Genomic DNA, 20,539 nt, shown 5'->3' on the forward strand with positions numbered 1-20,539 from the left:
CTTTGTATTCATAATTCCCCTCTTGGTCTTACAGACAGAATTGTATTTATTTTGAAACTACATTCTCACATAAGTAATGTAACAAAATATAAGTTTTAGGAAAACATTTAAAATATCCCGAGAGATTAGAAATCACAGTTTCCAGTACTTCAGAATATGGAACACTATTAAAATACTTTACAACCAGATTGCTCCTTAAAATATTAAGATTTTTCACTAGAAAAATCTTTCACTACCTTAAGCCGAATAACGGGAAAAGAAAGGGAAAGTACAATCTTGGAACTTAGAGATGCAGCTCTACAGGGAAAAGCCTAAAGTCTATCTTGCCAAATAAAGTATGATAAAGCCTTGTTGATATTAAAACCCCTGAAGTTTACATAAATTAATTCTTGTGTCAGAGTCAAATTTTCCTGGCACAAACTACATACTGGCAATGAAGAGAACACAATTACCAGAATCATAAAGCTCAGCAGACATTACAGCCAGCTCAATGACAGAGAAATTACTACATGTTATATATTATAAGTGGTTTGAATTTAGCAAAGCTCAGTAAATAACTGATGCAAGTATACTAAGGTAAAAGACTAATTACAAAGCTAGACAGACATTTTTTCCAGCTTAATAGTGAAATGCTGGCTTATTTCAAAATACAAAAAAATAATTAAACCATAATAGACAGATTGTTTCAGCAACTTGTTTTTACTTCTAACTACATTAAAAGTTCATGATAGATTGGTTCTAAAATACCTTCTTAGTCTTACCTTTCAGGTGAAGAAATTAGAATGTATTAAAATGAAAACTGACAGCTTACCAAAAATGGTCACTTGTTTTTAAAAGTGTAAGTATAAAATATTAACAAGCTATTTCTAATGACATCCTTGTCTATGTATTTTATTGCTGCATTGTAATTTTAAAATTCTTTATTAGGATTAAACATACATCTTTAAATACTACTTGGCTGACATTTGTTTTCTGGTTTGAAAGAAAATGATACTATGCTGTTCTTATATCACTATTGGCTATTCTGAAAATTGTTCAAGAAAAAACCAACCCATAAATTCCACAGAAGAGCAAAATATGCATACAACTTTGCATACAATCCCAAACTTTTCAAAGAACATTCCTCTTTAACTCAAGTTGCATATGAAGTAACTGTTAACATTAAAATAACACCTTTAAAAGTTTATCTCAGTACACACTGAAAATATATGCACTATTACTCTATCAATACCTGAGTCACGATTGCCAGATTAATTGATAATTACTTCAGGATGGAAAGAGCAAATAAGAATGTTTGTACTTTTACTGATCCAATCTCTAAACCAGTTTCACAAGCAAATACTGCTACAAAACTTTCATTTCTCATTTGATCTTCTTTTTCAATGTTTCTGACATGCTACTTAAGGCCTATATTAGTCTATTTAATTAAAAGTATCAATTGTTAAGTAGCCAATCAAGTAAACTGGTTAATAGCTTTAACCTAAGTAGCCACCAGTAAACACATCCATTTGATGTATCTGTTATGACCTGACTTTAGACTTGTATAAACTTGCTTTAAAATGACTGGAAGCTTAGTGAAATGCAGAAGAATAAGTGAAATGTACTATACTTAACTCTCTATCATGTGATATTAAATAAGTAAATTCATAAAGTAAAAACCTGAAGAAAGGCAATGCTCCAAATAACGTACCAGTCTCTGCTTCAGATTCTGAGTCATCCTCCTCTTCCTCTTCACTAGAACAACTGGATTCATCCTTCTTTCCCTCTTCTTCCTCATCTGCTTTTTCTTGCTCCAGGGACTCTGCATTCTTTTCTTGCTCCATAATCAACGTCTCCTTACTGAGTTTAAAAAGAAAAGTACTTACTAAATTCCAAAAAATTTACTAAAGCCTGTTAAGTAGGACTTTGTGACAGCTTGTAAAGTCATCTTTTTTAAGAGCTTATAATTTTTCCTATTTTACTTACTTTTTGAATGTTTTCTGTGTCTGATTATTATCCAGGTTGGCTGTGGATTCAATTAGGGGAGATTTCTTTTCGCGCTTCTCACTATGAAGCTTCAAAAAATAGAATGATGCAGTTTAATTGATAGAATGGTATCACTGTGACAAAATTACAAATGGAGGGAAATCTTCTCCAACTATTAAAAATACTGGAGTGTGTGTGTATAAGCTTTCAAAGTTCAAAATTCTAAAATCTCAGAAACTGTTATTCCAATTGCTGATACTTCAGATCATAAAATGACACTGGACAAGGCAAGTAGTAGAGCACCTTTCTTCTTCCAAGGCTTTTTGGTTACCACAACTGACCAGGTAAGGGCTTAAGATCTTGTGAGATGGCTGTAGGATTACCTGAATTGAAGTGCCAAATCAAAACTTTGGTTTTAATCTTTATGCTGCTCTTGAGCTGAATACCATATTCCTACGTACAGTAAACTGTAATATATATATATATATATATATATATGTACAAGGCCTACCAGATTCTGCTTCTTTTGCAATTCTTCTAAATATCCTAGAATATCTTCATCTGCTACATCAAACGCTGTCTGACCCTGGAGAAGGGGAAGAAGTAAAACATCGTAATTGTGCAAGAGAATTTAAATACAACAGACTACAATGTCTTCTCATATGATGATGCAGGTAAAGGAGCACATTCAGAGAGAGAAATTGAAAAATATAAGTCAAGCTCTATTGCAAACTGTTAGTCTGTCAGTATTTGAAAACAATTTTGCAATATTACTTTTTTGGGGGATAATTGAAACAAAACCATCTATACCTGACGAGTAAACACATTTTTTAAGTGATAAAGACATAACAACAACATTTTCCTGTCCTTTGAAGTGAACAAAAACCCACTATGAAGGAAAAGAAAAGTAGATTGATGAATATAATTCTCACAATATTAGTTCCAAACCAACAACTGTTCCCAATGGCAGTTGTACGGATGGATCCTGAGCAGTTCAGTATCCTTCTCATTGTAGGTCACCACATCAACCACAGACTGATTTTTTCAAGATTATAATATTTAAACAAGCTATACTAAATTTAAGTAGTCATGCTTTCACATTTTACAGCAAAACTCTATTTTACAATTTACATTCCATTTTAGAGAAGATCTGCTACAACCACTTGTTCTTATTTATCTTTAGTGTATGACTTCCATGGGCTATGAACTTGAAGGCTGGAATCTAGGCAAATTCCTAGATCCACTGGTATATATGCAGCTGCATCAACATAATGGGTGGATTTCATGAGATGTTGGGAAGATCATGACAAGATCAGTCTAGTAAGTTCTTCTGTACAATAACCAGTAATAAAGACAGAGCTGTCATTTAAATGCAGTCACAGCAGCTTATAAAAACAATGAAAGGTGTTCCTATTTGCACTTATTTCAGTTTCTCAAAATGTTAACTAAAGGTAAATATATTCCTAATTACACTGTGAAGGCTATCTTAACTGGTTAGACAGGAAACCACTAATTTTCACATCCATAAAGCTTCTGACCATACAGAAGCACCTGCACTTTTCAACAAGGCTTACCCAAAAGAGCTTGACATTTGAACTGTTATCTCAGGTTTATATCTGCATTATAATTACAGTCTTTAAAGTGGCCTTCTATTTTTAGGTAGCTGTTAAGTTGGAGTTAGACCTACCTGGACCACAAAGAGTCACTTTACAAAAAACTGTTGTAGTTGGAAGGTTATATTTAAACCCAAATCCACAACAGTTGATACCTGAAGCGCCTAAACAATAAAGGCTGAGTTCTCCAAGGTGCTAAGCACATACAGCTGAAACCAAATCCAGAGGAGTTTTCAATCTTCTTATCTCCAAAACCAAAAATGCTTACTAGCTTACTTCAGAACACAACAGGCAAATCTTTCCTAGCTTGCAGAGACAAGCCCATATAGCAAAAAAACCCAGCTGATATATTTCTATGCCTCCTTATTTCTTATTCTTGCCTAGGTGGAGTTGAACATACTTTTATGAAAGTGCTCTCTAGCGTATTATATCCGCATTGTCACAGTCCCAGTAAAAAGTCTAACACGTAATTTGAAAAACTGACTTTGATTAATTACATCTGCATCTGACTACCTGATACAAAATACAATTACGCAGCTGACATTTTTAAGTTCTGTAAGCATTATACAGAAAGAGTTGAAGCTATCTGGAATTTAATTTCAGAATTCACTAATTTTATTATAAGTATCCTCCATTTGTAAGGAATAAAAATTCAACAAAGTCTAAAAATGTTAAGCAGCAGTAATTTTACCCTTACATAGAGTAAATATTTGCTAATTCATGGTCTGCATCTGCATTATTTTCCTAATTTATTTTTGAAAGTTTATGAAAAAATTCAATGAAGAATCCATCTTAAGATGGCAGGTAATTTACATATATAGTATTGACAGAAACTGGAAGCAGATCAGAACACACTGCAAAGAAAAGAATGAGAGCTCAGCACTTACACAGTTGAATGAAAAGGTTTGGATCCTTCTGATGCCTGTGTGAATCATGAATGTATTTGTACTTATTGGGAGCAAGATCTTGCAAAGCCAGCAAGCTACACAGGCATAGAAGTCTAGGAAATACAGCTTAGGAAGCATTTAAATTATGTCTAGTGAGTCCAGAGATGCCTAAAAGTTTCTTCCAGCACACCCAAATCAGCATAATATAGTGGTAACTCTTCAGTATGGCAGCACAAGCTCATTTTAAGAGTTCAAACACTACCCAAAGGCATCATCGTCTTCAGAGATCAAATGAAAGCCTGTATGCAATCCATCAAGTCACTAATTTTGCATCACTGAAATGCCAACAAACTCTTTCAATTTTGAATTTCCATGTGAAAGATTGCATGGACCATTTAATATAGAACTAAGCATCATGTCTGCCTAGAAATTAATTTAGACAGTCAGAGAATTTAGTTTTGAACACAAACATGCTGTTTTGACAAAACATGCATTATATAAAGCTCCACGTACAGTAAACAGCAGTTTATCATCACTTTTCTTACCCTGGCTTCTAAAGTCACTTTAGAGACCAGAACTTTGTATCTTGACAAGGATTACATAAAAATCCTACCACTTTGTTGACAGCCTCCATATCACATAGGTTTTCCACTAAAATGCGACATGCTTCTTCTTTACCCCAGTGAGCAGCAGCATGAAGTGGTGTCCAGCCATCGTAATCTTTAATATTTACATCATAGTGAGCCTGTATTAAAAGCCTAAAGAAATTAAAAGAAACAGATCTTGACACTGCTGACAGAGATAAATAAATTGTCATAAAAATCATGAAATTATTCTATGATAATATTCTTCTCCTTTTTCATCATAGATATTTTGGTTGGGCTATTGACAATTGATTTTTACTTCTCACAGAAACATTTGCCTTTTCATTGTTCAGTGGGTATATATTTATAAGGAAAATTCAGGAAAAATAGTCTTTTCCATTTCCTTCTTTATTCGCTTTCTCTTCAAAGCATTGCTTCTATTAGCAATAGAAAAAAGTTAGATAATTTTCTCTATACGTGTAGTAATAGAGAACAGCCCTTTTAAGGAAAAGAGAGTTGTAAAACGTAAAAAATTTTGTTCTTATTAGTAAACTCTTAAAACTGCCTCCCATTCTAATATAAGTTGCTTGAAATTTGCATCTCCTTCAGTTATGAGCATTTTTGCAACAATCCGGTGTTTAGGTGCTTCAATTTCTCTCTGAGAGAGAACAGAGCTCCTCAAATAGAGGACCTGTCATTCAGCCTGCGTTCAATACTCAAATTCAGCATGGTTCTGAGGTGAGTGTCCAAGTGACAAAGGACACTTAACCTAACAAACACTTCTATGTCAAAGGCTAACAGCTCTCCGTACCACTGTCCATAATTGTTAAAAATCACATAACCACAATGTATTCTTCTCAAAAAATTCCCCCAGTTTCTCAAGAACCAATATACTTATAGTAGTATCCTCCAATAAGTCAACCTTCACATATGCTTAGCTGTAAAGTCTTGCAGGCTGGCATCCTATACAAAGTACACATTTTTGATAATTTGAAGTAATCACAAAAATTGCCTGCACATATATTTTTCCCCTCCTAGGAAAAATATATGGACTGGACTGCAAAAAACTACGATAACTGAGAGAGCTAGAAAACTATGGAACCATTATAGATAAAACTCCTTTACAGACATATACTACTCTAAAACTAAAATAACTCTTTTCCAACAGAATAATTTCTCTTTGTCATGTTGAAGCATCAGGGTTTTTTGAAGTAGAACTCCCATTCAGTAAATTGCTCTGCAGACCTTAAAGGCAGCAATACTCACAGAGTCAGGATGTGTGCTCATTTTCATTCATGTTACAATACCTAAGTGCTCCTAGCACTGGTAAAGCAGTCAAATAAATCTATAATCACAGCAAAGTAACGTATTGCTAATTATGCTTTACTGAAATAAAGCAGAGCTTTTATGGAAAAAACAATTAAATTTCTGTTGGGGTATAGATTGGTATTATATTAATGAAAAACTACCTGTCAATTAGGGGACACCACAAGCCTGAAGTTTTCTAGGAAAGCTTTCAGGAGTCATGATTTTCAACAATATCAAAATGCAAAATTACCTAGTTTTCAGGTGTAAAAACTTTTAGTCTGGATTACAAACTGTGCTTTAGGTCTGCAAATAAATATGTTGTCTTGAAAATATGTACAAACTGGAAGGCTAACTGGCATTATGAAAAGGTCTTAAGCTTGTTTACATAGTTGGTTTTAGAAACAGGACAAGTTTTTTATCAACTTCCTTCTCTTAAATAAGTATTCAGGCTAAATGTGTACACTGTATTCATATTTCAAATGATTTAAAATAAAAGCTAACAGCATCATGATTTATGAGTGCTTGAAAACATAAAATCAAGCTTTGAGAAAAGATTGTTTTAGAGACTGATTTTTTCAAGATACAACTCTTAAAAGTTAGAAGTGTCCAATTCTATCAATTCCAAGCAGCATAACATCAAGATGAGAAAATATGAAGTTTCCATTTAAACCACACTTACTTTAAGACTTCTGTATAGCCCTTAGCAGCAGCTACATGAAGTGCTGTACCACCAGATTTTGCATGCCTGACATCATTTATATGGCCACTGTTGAGCCACTGTCTTGCATCTCTTAGCATTATTCTTTCTTCTTCTTTTCGAGCTGATTCTATATCAACCCCTAATTCAGATAGGGAGGGGAACAGGGTAAGAGAGGACACAAAATATTTTAGTTCAAATACTTCATTTTAATTATGTAACAAATCTTATGCCATGTTTAGGTGATACAAAAAAATAACCACTAAACAATATGAATAATGTTAGGAGTTAGAGATGAATATCTTTTTGAAGATGAATCCTAACAGGTTATAGAAACGCCCAGTGTTATATGACAGTTTGCATGCATAATGCATTTTTTAACAAAAGGGTTTATAAATAGGATTATAAATAAATAATAACTGTAAAAATCAATCTACTAAAACTGGCTCTTCCATTTTAAGAATGTCTACCATCACAGTAATAACCACTGAACTGACCTGTTAAAAAAAGAGGAAAATTCTATTTTAACTTTCTAAGCACTAAAATATAAGTCTTATATATACATACAAGTTGATGTATCTGTACAAAGTAGAAAACAACTAAAATTGTTTCACAAAGAGCTATCTATGGGAAGAGAAACAGCCTCACTTTTCAACACTGATGACAAGATGGAGGTGTATTTTTTATACTTTCTACAGCATTTCTGGTTTGTCTTCTATCACTGTGAATCATAAACCTTATACTCAAACAGCCAACCCTTTGGATATGTCACTTCATAGTTTAAGTAAAAAAAACAAAAACACTGAAAACTTTTTACAGTATGTCTCACAAAAAATTATCACACTGATGAAAAGGGAGAAAGGCCGTCCAACATTATAACATCAACAAGTATATACATCATGTTAAACAGATGAAAATAAATTACAGACACTGAATGGGCAAAGCAAACATATATTTGTAAAAATTTTTTAATTACTTCTACATGGAGCAATCTTAGGAGCATAGCAGGAAAAGGGTCTTGAAGAGAACTATGTGTAAGCACAGTTCTATCTGTGATGCCTGAATGGTGACAACTTGTAAGGAGAAGCGTTTTAGTAACTGTGATCATCAAAATTACAAACTGTATCTGAGTTGACCTTTAACAGAAAAATCAGTGGCCCAACCTTCAGCAAAACAATTTTATTTGGATGATTTCTCTAATCTTAGACACTGGTATGCACGGACTTGGGAGATGTATACTGTTCTTCTGTGTTCTGGACTTCTAATTTCTTGTAGAGCAAATCATTAACTTGGACATAATAAAAACATATCTAGAAACAGGTACTGATCTGCTCAACAATAGTCTATATAGCCCATTAAATCAAAGATTCAAAACACTTAAAAGATAGATGCCCCTTGACTCAGATCTAATTCTACATTCTTTCAGTATTTTCTGCCAAAACTTCATCTCTCCCCAAACTGTTTTTCCCCAGCACACTTGTTTCTATCACACAGCTCTCCTAACTGTCCAACTAGTAAAAGCACAATGTCAAGCAGACCCCAAACAAGAGTATGCAAAGCTAGAACATCTCTTTTCAAAACTACTCCAAATAATTAAAAATTTTGATTAATTTTCACAGTCTTTATAATGAATGGCAATTTCAAGCTCTAATGTCTTCAAAGGAACTGCAAGCTACTAATTTTTTGCAGGATGAATGAATCCCCAGAGGATGGAAACCAAATGAAATCCAACTTGACTGTTGCCCATTTAGACATGCAGCAGAAACTGAGGTACGCAGCAAAGTGGCCATCATTAAAGAAATTATTAGTATCACAAAATGAAAACACACAGATAACAGAGAGATGATTCTATGTAATGCAAAGCATCATTCTACTGTGTAAAATGTGGTAAAACAGATTATAATAAAACAGATTCATCAAGCTCTTATCAATCCACTGGCAACTAGAAAGTCAAAGCAGTGAACTGATAAATTGAAAGCAATTATATGGGCATTGCTGAAACACCCTTAAGGCAGTGGATAGCAGTGATATATCTGTTATGTTATGTATGAATTCGTATTCCATAGTTGCTGCAATTCCCCAACTATAGAGCAGCCAAACCCTTGAAAATGACATGCCTATATCAAAATTTCCTGAAATGTAGGAATATTCAAATATGTAAAAAGAAAAAACAAAACCCCACAAAACTACAAAATCCCCCCCAAAATAAGAAAAAAATCACCTCCCAAAAGCCAAGAAACTAAAACAAACAAACAAACAAATGCAGAACACAAAGAAAGATCAGTTGGAGAAGAGAGTCTCTTGACTAAGTAAATCCGGTAAAACTTTATTCTAAGGACAATCAAAAGATAAAATTTTACAAAGTATCATAAAATAATTGAAGCAGGTTAAACATTCAGTGTTCTAAGCAGCTGACCAAACTCCTAGACTCATTCGCTTAATTGACTAAAAAAATCATTTTATTCTTGACAATTTAATAAAAACTAACAGAATTACATTTTATCAGAAACTCATGAAGAATCATAATCTGGAGGCTGAGTCTGCAAGATGCAGGAAGATATACAAGAAGCACTCATCAGAGGAAAAAGCTAAAAAATTTTATGACCAATATGAAGAATGAGGACCAGGAACTCTGAATCAATAATGCATTGGTAATCCTGTATTCTCATTCCTCCAGAAGGCTCCTACATATTGAAGTGTGAATTACTGCAAACTGTAACTTCCTGGGCCTTGGCATCTGCTTGTCTTTCAGAATGACACAGCAGTGCAAATCAGCGGATCCTGGGACAATAATGCTCTACACTGCAGTTATTTACATATCAGTGCGGCCTGCAAAACACTACTGCGTTAATAAATAGTTTATATCTCATCCTCTGTTTGTCATATTTATGTCCATTCCCTTTTGCACGCCTGAAGTCCAACTGTGAATCCTTATCAGCATGAGTAACCTTTTCCACCTGAAGAACACGATGCAAATTCCTATCAGTGTAAAACTGTCCATCTACATGGCTGGTTGTTTTGAGGCAATTTTGTATAAAGGTAGAACAGAGAAAAAACTCCTTCCAAACCCTGATCTTGAGTTTCCAACGGGTCATGTCTAAGCACACTTTCCAGATAAGCCTGCAGACTCAGGGATTTATGTCAAAATAGCAATGCTTCTGCAGAAAAAGCAACTAATACTGAATATTGACTTCTATCAGTATCACAAACAAAGCCCAAACAAGCTATAATGGTTGCAGAGAAGTAATGGCTGCATCGATACATTATTTGACAAGACAGTAATTTTCTGGTCATATTTCAACAGAAGAAAGTACCACAATCTTGCCAATCTAAATAAAACATTCCACATTAATAACTGGCATGAAAATGGGAATTGAACTTTGTGTCATAGAAAAAGAGCTGTGCTCTGAGATAAGCTAAATAAAATTCCCATTATTAACTACAGAAAACAGAATGCAAACAGCCCTTATTATACCTTGTACGGGCTTTCTCTTTCTTGTTGTTTTCCAGAGTCTATTAAGATACCAAGGGAAAAGAAAACGCTTCATCATAGGTTTCCAATCCTTTCTCCCTACGGCCCATAGATGGCAATGCGCTGCCTCCCAGCTCAGCCTCAGCCACAGCACTCGCTCACACCACCAGTACGATTAACCTCTCTGGCAGCCTAACAACTTCTTAAATCATTAACAACTTATTACTAAATGTTTTCACTTTTTTTCTGATCAACAGGTGTTACTCAACAGGTTTGAAAATAGTGTGCCATTCAGTGAGCATTTAATGAAATTCAGCATAAGTTTAACTGCTGAATCATTGTTTCAGGACAACTCAGCCATATAAAGGCATGTTTTACAGATACTGCAGGGAAGAGCAACCCACTTTTTACTTCATGAAGTGAATGTTTATATAAAAATGTAATAGTTCACATTTTATCCACATAAACAGAGCTGAGTTAAGCAATAATTCTGAGAGAGTCCTGTTACATTACCTATAATTAAGAATGGGGAACATGTGCTTCTTTCCTTGAAACAAAAGTAGTGATTGACTTTGAGTTACTGAATAAATAGCTACCACGATGTATGATGAACTCCTGATTCACCTCACATCACCTCTCCCTACTAACTCACCTCCTGAGAATGTTTCCTATAATTCAAAATAACTCCTTAAGCAGTTAAAAATAACTTTAAGAGGACATCTGATGATAAACAGCTAAAAAAGAATACCTTCAAACCATTATAGTTAACCCTACTGAAAGACCCGAGGAGAGACGACATTTAAAACTGGCCAGGGCTGGCCAAGACTAAAGCCACATCTCTTTCAAGTCTGCTGGTTTTCACCAGTGCAAACGAAAAGTTTACACTATTGGCAAAAGATAACTTCCACAACTCTGTGTTGAAACACTGTAGAGTAGAAACACGAGGGATCACTTTGAAAAACTAAATAATATTTTTGATAAAGTTAAAGCATTTTGAGGATTGCAGTGGCACCTACATGCATGGGATCGGCCAAGTAAAGGCATCAGCCGTAAGCAGAAACAACAAGTCCTAAAAGAAGGGTTTTTTAATATCACACAAATCAGTTAAACCACATGGAGTGAAAAAGGAATAGCCGTTCAGCATTATTCAGAATAATTTCCACAAAAAAACTGATTTTGCTTTCTGTGAAGTGTTGGTATCAAAAAACCTTTATATCTTACCTAAGCGTGTAAGGTATCTTCTCATAAAATATAAAACTAAACTAGGTTTTTAGCTAAAAAAATAATTAAGCCAATAATTCCCCTTTGAAGATTAAGGTAAAAAAATGTTTTCCTTACTATCAGAGTGGTACGGCTTTAGTTACAGGATATCTATTTCATTAGTTCACAATCACTGCAGAGTTCATTGTATCAACAGTCATGTTATTTGCCCAGCAGAACACAAGAGGACACATGAAAATGCACCCAACCCTTCGTGCAATTTAGAGGTGTCACATATGGAGATCAGCATGACTGAAGAAAAACAGACACTGGATAATAATACTAGAAAAGCTCTCTTCTTTCACATCCAATGCTCTTTACAACAACAGAACTTGTAAAACAACAAGATTATTTTGGATCACTGACCATCTTCTCTCTAGTCAGATCTGATTCTGGAGTCTGAATGCTAAAATAGGATGAGCAAACATTGCAGATCCTTCCTTTTATTAAGCCTGTTATGTCACATAGAAATTAACTGTATTGTATTCTCTGATTTACTTTTTGTGAATTTAGTGTCTTCAGAGGCTCCCACATTTTGTCCTGTAGTAAGACATGTCTTTAAAATACAATTTTTGCAATTACCTGCAAAAATTTGGGCATCTGTACATCAGTGCACCACTGATCAGTTTGCACACTGAATAGCTGCACAACTGGAAGGGTTTGTTTGTACTTTTCCTACAAAGAAAGAAGGTCTGCAAAAGCAGTAAAAAGGGTCATCTAACACGGTGGGTTTCCTCAGATTTCTAACAGAAACAAACATCAAATGTCATCAGTTAAATATATCTGAAATCACAATGAACCTGACTGATCTTTCCAGGCAATCTTTCGCCACCAAGCAGCTCTGACTGCCAGCAGGTAGGGAGCCATACTTGCAGCATTAACAATGCAACACGAAAATGAAACTAATTAATGTAGGAATAAACACATGAAAAGGTTGGAAGGCAAAAATGTTACAGAAAATGTCAACTTACTTTTCACACTGCATGTTTTACCTATGCAGAGGTAGGATATTTTGGTACCCAGGTTTATTTGTTTATTTTCAAAATAAATAGGATGATCTTCCATTACCCATAATATGAGCCAGACTGACCGTTCCACAGACCTCACTGGTAACTTGCATTATCAAAACTGGCATTGCTTTATATGATATGAAAGAGTGCATTATATGGAAGGAATAGGAATTATCCCACTGCTAGAGGAATAATTATATTCTGCTACAAGTATAGTCAAAGATGAAACTGTGACAATGCATCACTGTTAATTCCACATTAGGAGAAACAATTAAGTTCCTATTTAAGCTCTGAACTTCTCTAGCCACAACATATACACAATTAGGTACTTCTTTAAGTGATCATTATAATGACTGAATAATCATTTTGTATTTAATATTAAGTTTACATTCAAGTTAAGGATGCCATCAAAAGCACATAATTAAAACCTTATTGCCGAGACAACTGTCTCATGATTTAGTAAGATATACACAAGTTCACATCCAGATTCATACCCTTTCTATTCTATTCTCATGCACAATCATGAAATATTTCCTCTGATTTCATCTCTGCAGGTAAAAGCCCTGAGTTCTTACAGCTTCAGACACAAATTCAGAAGGAGGGATACTGCATGCCTTCTTCCCTGCTTCTGTGAAACAAGCAAGCAAACCAACTAACAAAAATGTCAGAGGAATGCTTGGAAAATAGGTTTTCCATAGCAAGTGAAATTTCGGATTTTAAACCAACCTAAATTATTAGTTTAGAAGCTAATAGCTACAGTGTGGGAACATGTACCTTCTCAGATTTTTAAAGACAGTAGAGTAGACAGTTTATAGTATGTTTAACTATGAAAGACGTAAACCTCACTGAAACTTTCAGTGATTTGTGGCATTTAGTTTAGGTTGCAAATGTTAACATTACAATTGGGATGTTCAAAATAATTTAAATAAACTTGTAAAAGACTAAACATTACTGTGTAATGTTGAAATATGCATTGTAAAAATGTATGTAAAATCCAATATAACAAATAATTTCTTTTCAAAAAAGCAACAAAATATAAAAGATTTTGGAAAAGTTGGTTCCCCAAATAATTCCAATTTTACAAACAGCTATTGCAGTCAATTAGTATTGCACATCAGTGAAGTCAAACATTTAAAAAACAACCTTAAAGAATCTAGTGTGAGGCACATTCCAGAAACAACTCTTGAGCAAAGACTGACAGTACTGTTAGAAAAGAGAACAAGTAATTAAAATGGAGAAATGATAATACAGACAAAAAAAATACTTGCAACTATCTAATCTGATGTTCTTTGTGTGTTAAGTATAAAAACTGCTAATCATATTTCTGTTAACACTATCAATTAATTGAATCAAAGCCTTTGCAAATCTATTGTCTACTTCTGTGTATCAGTAGGTATCTCTTATTTCACATATCATGTCTTCCAGTTTCTTTTTACCATTTGCTTTGGGCATTAAATGGGTTTAAGCATACAAATTAAATCAGGGCAAAGCCTAAAGCAATTACTAGTTTACTGTTCAATTATGTAAATCTGTCTTTAGACACGGAAACTCAACATTATAAAAGAAGAACCATCTTCAAGCAGGAAGAAGCCTTTTAAGAGGCAGGCAAGGGTTTAGAAGTTATGGAGATGCAGTCCCCTAGTACACCCCCTTCAAAGGCTCCATCTTCACTCTGAATGTCATCTCCCTTCAATATGTAACTCAGACCACAGCACCCTAGTTCTTGTACTCGAAGTTCTGGGATAGCAGCACAATTCTATCAGACTCAAGAACGGTCACTCAACAACAACTGAATATTCTTTTCTCTGTGGAGCAGAAAACCCAGAAATTTTCAAAGACCTTTCACTGAAAAACCCGTTTGAGGATTGGACTATGGAATACAGCAGTGTAAGGAGAGGGGAAAAAAGCAGGGAAAAATAAATCAGTATGCTTTTTCAAAGTCCAATTTCTCTTGTAAAGACACTATTGCCAGTACTAGCCATTTTCTAGGAGCAAGGTGCATAAATTTAGGGTATATGTTATTAAACAATAATGTCAAAACTTGATATCTCTCCTTTAAGTTTTATATGAATGTTCACCTGTATACTGTTTTCAGAAGAGCACACAAAAAAACCCCAGGAGGAACTTAAAAGCTCATGACAGGTTCTCAGGCCTAAGGTAGTTGCAGTCTAAGACTCCTTATCCCAAGGAGTAGTTTAAGATATTTGTCGCTGTAGAAAGGCATTAAAAAGGTCAGAACTAGACACAAAGGTTAATTTATGGCATACGGGATAGTTGTTTATTCTTGTTTTAGTTATTCTAGGCTTTCTTGTAGTCAACTGAAACAGTTACCTTTGTTACCGTGGGAGTGCATTAGGACCTCATCCTAAAACTGCCTGCCTATTTCTCTTTTCTCCAAGGCAGGAATCTCTTTAGACCTAGTCTGAAGCTGGGATACAGAAGTCCATGTCCCAAATGCACTGAATACCATCCATAGCATCTGAATGACAGCTACATTCTGGCTGAGTTAAATGAATTCAGGAATCCACTGACCACCTGGGTTCAATACTTCTGACCTCTTTCTTCACAAGAGGCTGGGCTGAGCAAAAACACTTAGAAGACAGCTTAAACACTATACACTGTATCAACAATTCTCTTCAGAAAATAAACTGACTTTTTAAGTTCCAATTTAGCTTAAGTTTTCAAAAATATATTTAATGCCCAGTAAACACAACCATCCTTCCATTTTCAAAATTACCTTGTCTATTTACTTCATTCTGAAGCAGCTCCTCCATTGCCTCTTCTTCAGCAATATCTAATGGAGTGTCTCCTTCACTATTTACAGCTCCTACATGTGCTCCTTGACTAATTAAATACCTGCCAATAGACAAAGAAATAAAACCTGTAAATAACATAGCAAAGTTGATGCAAAAAAAATTAGCAGCCACTAGCATATCATATGCACACACACAATTAATAGAAACAATTATATCAGGTGTAAGTAAAACCCCTTGTGACTGTCTGCAACCCCTGAATACCCGTATGTCTTTTGAAGATAACAACCATTGATACAACTAGCCCTCTGGTCTTCTGTTTGTCTCCTGACATGTTTAATACATACTTGGAAGAACTGAAATAAGAAAATGGCTGGATTACGAACAGAAGTGAACACAAGGTAAACAGAGGTGGAACCACCAATTCCCATGACCTCCTCTTATTTAGTCACTTATCCTAGAGCTCACAAATTCAGTGGCAGGAAGTTTCTACACTTTATCAGAATGATGACTCCTGATCTCTTAGGCAGCTTCATGAAGTTAATAAAAACAGAACCACCTCTTCTCCTAAGTATTTGTAAGGTCAGCTTTTGGCGGTGAAGGAGGCAAGGGGGAGAAAGCAAGCAGTACTTTACACATTCCAACCTCTCTATATGTTTTCTTATTTAATGTGCTGTTGCCTCAGAAGTCAACAATCCAAAATTCTGAATTTCCAATGAAGTCAAATAGATCAATTCCAACAATAATTCATACAAGAATTATATTACTTAATTGTATTAAACCACTGGCCTATTGAAGCTATTGAGAACGTACAGTTTAATAAACAATTAATACATCAATACAGATCGGTCTTGCAACTTAATATTTCCACTTCCCTAACAAATTAAATACTTTAAGCCATGACAGGAGTCAACATAAGAAAAAACATACTTCCTCCATATGCAAACATACCTCCTGCTTTGCAGAGTTTAATTTATATTTTCCATATATTTGAGAAAAAAAAAATCAGGAAATACTGAAGAATTACTCATCCATTTGCGGATGAAATGAAGAGTGCTTTTTTACTTTCACTATTACAGAATGCCAAATTACACAAGAGACAATCACAAAATTTATTCAACACTAATACAAATTACTTGAAGTACTTAATTGATGCTTAACTTTTCCCAATTAATTATGGTCCTAGATCCAGAATCAGTTATATTTTCCTTATCTTTATTCAATAACTCAGAATCAAGTACTTTCATATATTTCTATTTTTTACTGTATGACTTAAATAGTACATGTTATTAAACCTCTGTAATTACTTTAAGCAGAGGTAAGAATGAACAGATTACAAAATGAAAATTAATTCCCAGAAATGTAACCATATCTCTTGGGATATGCATCATCAGTTGCCACCAACAACTTTGATACTGGTATGTGGTGCCAGTTTTATACCATTCCTCTTAAAAGAGTGCAGTGCTGTAACTCTTACCTCTCTCCAGTTACAAAATTTAACTTCTGCGGGAATAAAAAATTAATACAGTGTAACAATATTTCTCAACAATACCAGTTGTGTTGTTTCAAAAGTGAAACACCCTCCCGGTCACAGATCAGGTAATTGCTATGCAGGTGTCTGCTAAACAGGCAGAAACAGCAGGGGGGAAACCAACTTTCTTACAAGGTCAAAACAAAGCCAACCACTGGCAAAATTACCTTTTTTAAACAAATCCAAGTGAATAGTCATGTTCTTTCAACTTGTATGTTCTAATATAGACAGGGAAAAAGTGATGTTTAAAAAACCTGATTTTTACCTGTTTCCACATAATACCTCTAGCAGAAAACTACTTCTGTAAGGAAATACATATCTCATTGAAGCAGTTGTATTTGGTCAACTGAGCCAACAACTTATAGACATGATAAAAGAAAGAATGCATAAGAAAATGTAGAGAATGAATAAAAAGCTAGCATAGCATTTCAGAAAGTAATTATTTCTATACATGGACAACTTCATGATCAATTGCTCCTTTAAAGTAGACTGCAAAAATGAAGCTGCTTACAGATCAACATCAGATCAGCAGAGCTAGGGAGATTAGTAAGGTTGGAGAAGTAGAGTTATCTGAATTTCCTTTTGCAGGCGCTTATAGGGCTTTGGTTTTCCTGGGTCAGCGAAAGAAGGATGAGTGAAAATGCCCAGAGTCCATGGGATTTAAAGGGATAGAAGAAAGAGAACAAAGATGAAAGGTAGCACACTATTCACCGAAGAAGTGTTAACTGTCCTTTACAAACTTTCCTTCACACACTCCAACTAGGCCTCTCCTCTGCTATCCCTCTCAAAAAATTAACAGTGACCCCCTCAACTAAACTAAGTGAAAGAGCATTACTCATGATAAATCAAACTATTCAAAATCCAATGATTTTAAAGACACCTTTTAAGCCTGGTAATGAAAACTACATTTTTTTCTACTTCCAACATCATCCAGATTACCCCATATGCATTTGTTTATCTTTATTTACAGTAGAAGTAGTTTCAGCAAAGCAATGACAAGGTTCAGACAGTGCATGAAGTCAACCTGGTACCTACAGCACAGAAGCTTTTATTAGGAAACCTAGCACTACCAATGGAAAGGAGAGCAATCACTGCAGGTGTGCAGATAACCTAGTTCTGCATCACATACAGAAATTAAACGGACTTGGTAAACATGACCAAGTGAATGACGCCCTGAGTTTGTAAGGCATAACTGAGCAGAAACTAGTACCAGAATAATCCTAAAAATCAGAAGATTTTGGGTTTTATGTAAATAAATTATTTTTTTAATGAATTGTATTTCAATCTAAATTAAAACTTATAGTGTAACTTATTTGACATTTCAGTTATTCTGGTACCGTACCACCAAAATCTTCAAACGCAACAGCATATTATTGTGTGTAGGTATGTATGCATATTTTAAAAGTCTCCTATCTTTTGGGAAAAAAACCCCAAACAATGTACAGAAACAATTGCTTGTATTTTACCTTTTTTTAAGTAGGTGTTACCTTCATCTTGAAATTTCATCTTTCTAAAGTACGTAAAAATAATATAACTTCATTTCCTCAGCCGATACTGAATTGATAGAGCTACATGTATGCAATGAAAAGGAAACTGAAGCTGTGTAACAGGAAGTCCAGAACCATGTCTCTTGATACCACATCTAGAAAAAGGTGTTTTTCGCAAATGTGGATGCAGTGAAAAAGTAAAAACAAATAAGATTTCCACCATCACCAACTAATACTTTTGGTGTAGCATTTAAATTTGTATCTTCTGAAATTCACTTGTTGAAAAATGGTCACATTCAACAGACAGCTACATAAGAATAACAATCTATATAATACACTGGTAGGTGCTCATTCTAAATCTAAACAGATAAGAAAGAAACAGTAACTTGATTCATGCCATGGGTTTTTTTGGAGCTAAAACGTTAAAGTGTTAACACAGAAGTTAAAGGTACCACTTTTAGATGCTCTTGTGGTCTAAGTATAGAGAACTGCAAGTATCCCAGGGATACTTGGAAAGACAAAAGCAGGAAAAGAAAATAAAATCATTCCTGATACTTAAGCCCTGATATTTCCATGACAAGCACTATGCAGTCTCAGTAAGACTGGAAGAACAAGTTTGCTTTCCATATTTATATTTTTATGAAGGCAAAAATATTTCTAGTTGAAATTTTTGTTTTAGGAATCACTGCTGTATATTCCTCAATAGCTACTGAGGACTGAAACTAACAACCTGGGGAAAAAAAGAAACATTTATTTTCTAGAATTACTATGAAACCGAGATTCTCTCCCATCCTTTTACGAAAAATACATTTCAATATCATCCACAGAGGGTTGGAATCTCAGTATATCTGAGACAATAAATAACAAACCTCTGAGAATACTGTAAAAATTCAAATATTCCACACGAAAACCAAACTCAGGAACTAGAAGTTAAAAATTTTAACTAGTAACGTGGCCTGCATTCTGAATTTAAAAAAAAAAACCAAACCCCTTATAGTTGATTTTTGTGTTTATATCTATTAACAAAATGCATATATAGACACAAAGTAAACAGAGGAAAACACCTCTCTCTGAAAACACTTTATATACGAAGTTGAGTCTTACCTGTGAATTTAGAACTTAGGAATCTAGAGATGCTCAAACTTGGATTTACTAAAAATTATCAGCTGCAGACAAGATACACTGCAGATAACATTTTCATATTATTTATCACAGCACCAGAAAGAGGGACATATGTTTACAGTCGAACCTTGGCTCATTTCACAACATCTGGGAACAAGTTTGCAAAGTCATTAGGGACATAATTAACTTTAAGTACTCGCTGAACCTGAAGGTCACCAGAAGGGTGGTAAGCCCAGGGAAGGGAGAGAAGTATTCGCTGAATTGATTCAGTTCATTACAAACTGCCTGCTGATCTCACTGGGCAAACAAGTGGCCCCTTCAGATTGGTCAGAAGACCAGAGAGCAGTCCCTGATTCCTAAAATCTGATGAGAGGGACCCTCCTAAAAAATATTGCAATAAGCATGTCCAATGTGGTCTTCCCAGTAAACATGGCCTAATTGCAAGTGGGGGCACCAACTACGAGCACAACTGATCTGCCAAGAACTTCTAACTAATTAGCCACTTCAGCTAAACCCAGCTGGTTTTAAAAAAATCCATAGATGGTGGAGTTCAAATTAATTCCAAGAGTCTCTTTACTGAATAATAATAGGGAGCCAGAGACAGAAAGTGTCACTGTGTTCATGCAGCTGTGTAAGCCCTGATCTGAAGAAACCAACAATGAAAAAAATTCGGCGCACAGTCCACAGGATGTAAAAACAAATTAAAAACTCTAACATCTTTGGAATATGAATTTAAATTGCCTTCTTTTAAAATGCCTTTCAGAATTGTTTCACTCTTCATTTTTTTCAATATAAAGTATCAATAGACTTCTAAAAGTACACCTTTGTAAATCACTCAAATAACTTATAA

The 20,539-nt window shown here is 34.6% G+C and overlaps 1 protein-coding gene across 4 annotated transcripts in view; it reads right to left on the reverse strand.

Moving 5' to 3' along the window:
* PPP1R12A (protein phosphatase 1 regulatory subunit 12A) overlaps positions 1–20,539 on the reverse strand; it is a 113,145-nt gene that overhangs the window by 41,599 nt on the left and 51,007 nt on the right. For all 4 annotated transcript variants that reach the window (XM_032687735.1, XM_032687734.1, XM_032687733.1 and 1 more), the window contains exons 3-8: positions 15,534–15,652; positions 7,037–7,196; positions 5,079–5,223; positions 2,477–2,551; positions 1,966–2,054; positions 1,691–1,839 (exon numbers count right to left, since the gene is read on the reverse strand). In XM_032687735.1, the coding sequence (XP_032543626.1) occupies positions 1,691–1,839; positions 1,966–2,054; positions 2,477–2,551; positions 5,079–5,223; positions 7,037–7,196; positions 15,534–15,652 (737 nt within the window). The remainder of the gene's footprint in view (positions 1–1,690; positions 1,840–1,965; positions 2,055–2,476; positions 2,552–5,078; positions 5,224–7,036; positions 7,197–15,533; positions 15,653–20,539) is intronic.

The sequence above is a fragment of the Chiroxiphia lanceolata genome, chromosome 5 (assembly GCF_009829145.1).
Source record: "Chiroxiphia lanceolata isolate bChiLan1 chromosome 5, bChiLan1.pri, whole genome shotgun sequence".
NCBI classification, from domain to species: Eukaryota; Metazoa; Chordata; class Aves; order Passeriformes; family Pipridae; genus Chiroxiphia; species Chiroxiphia lanceolata.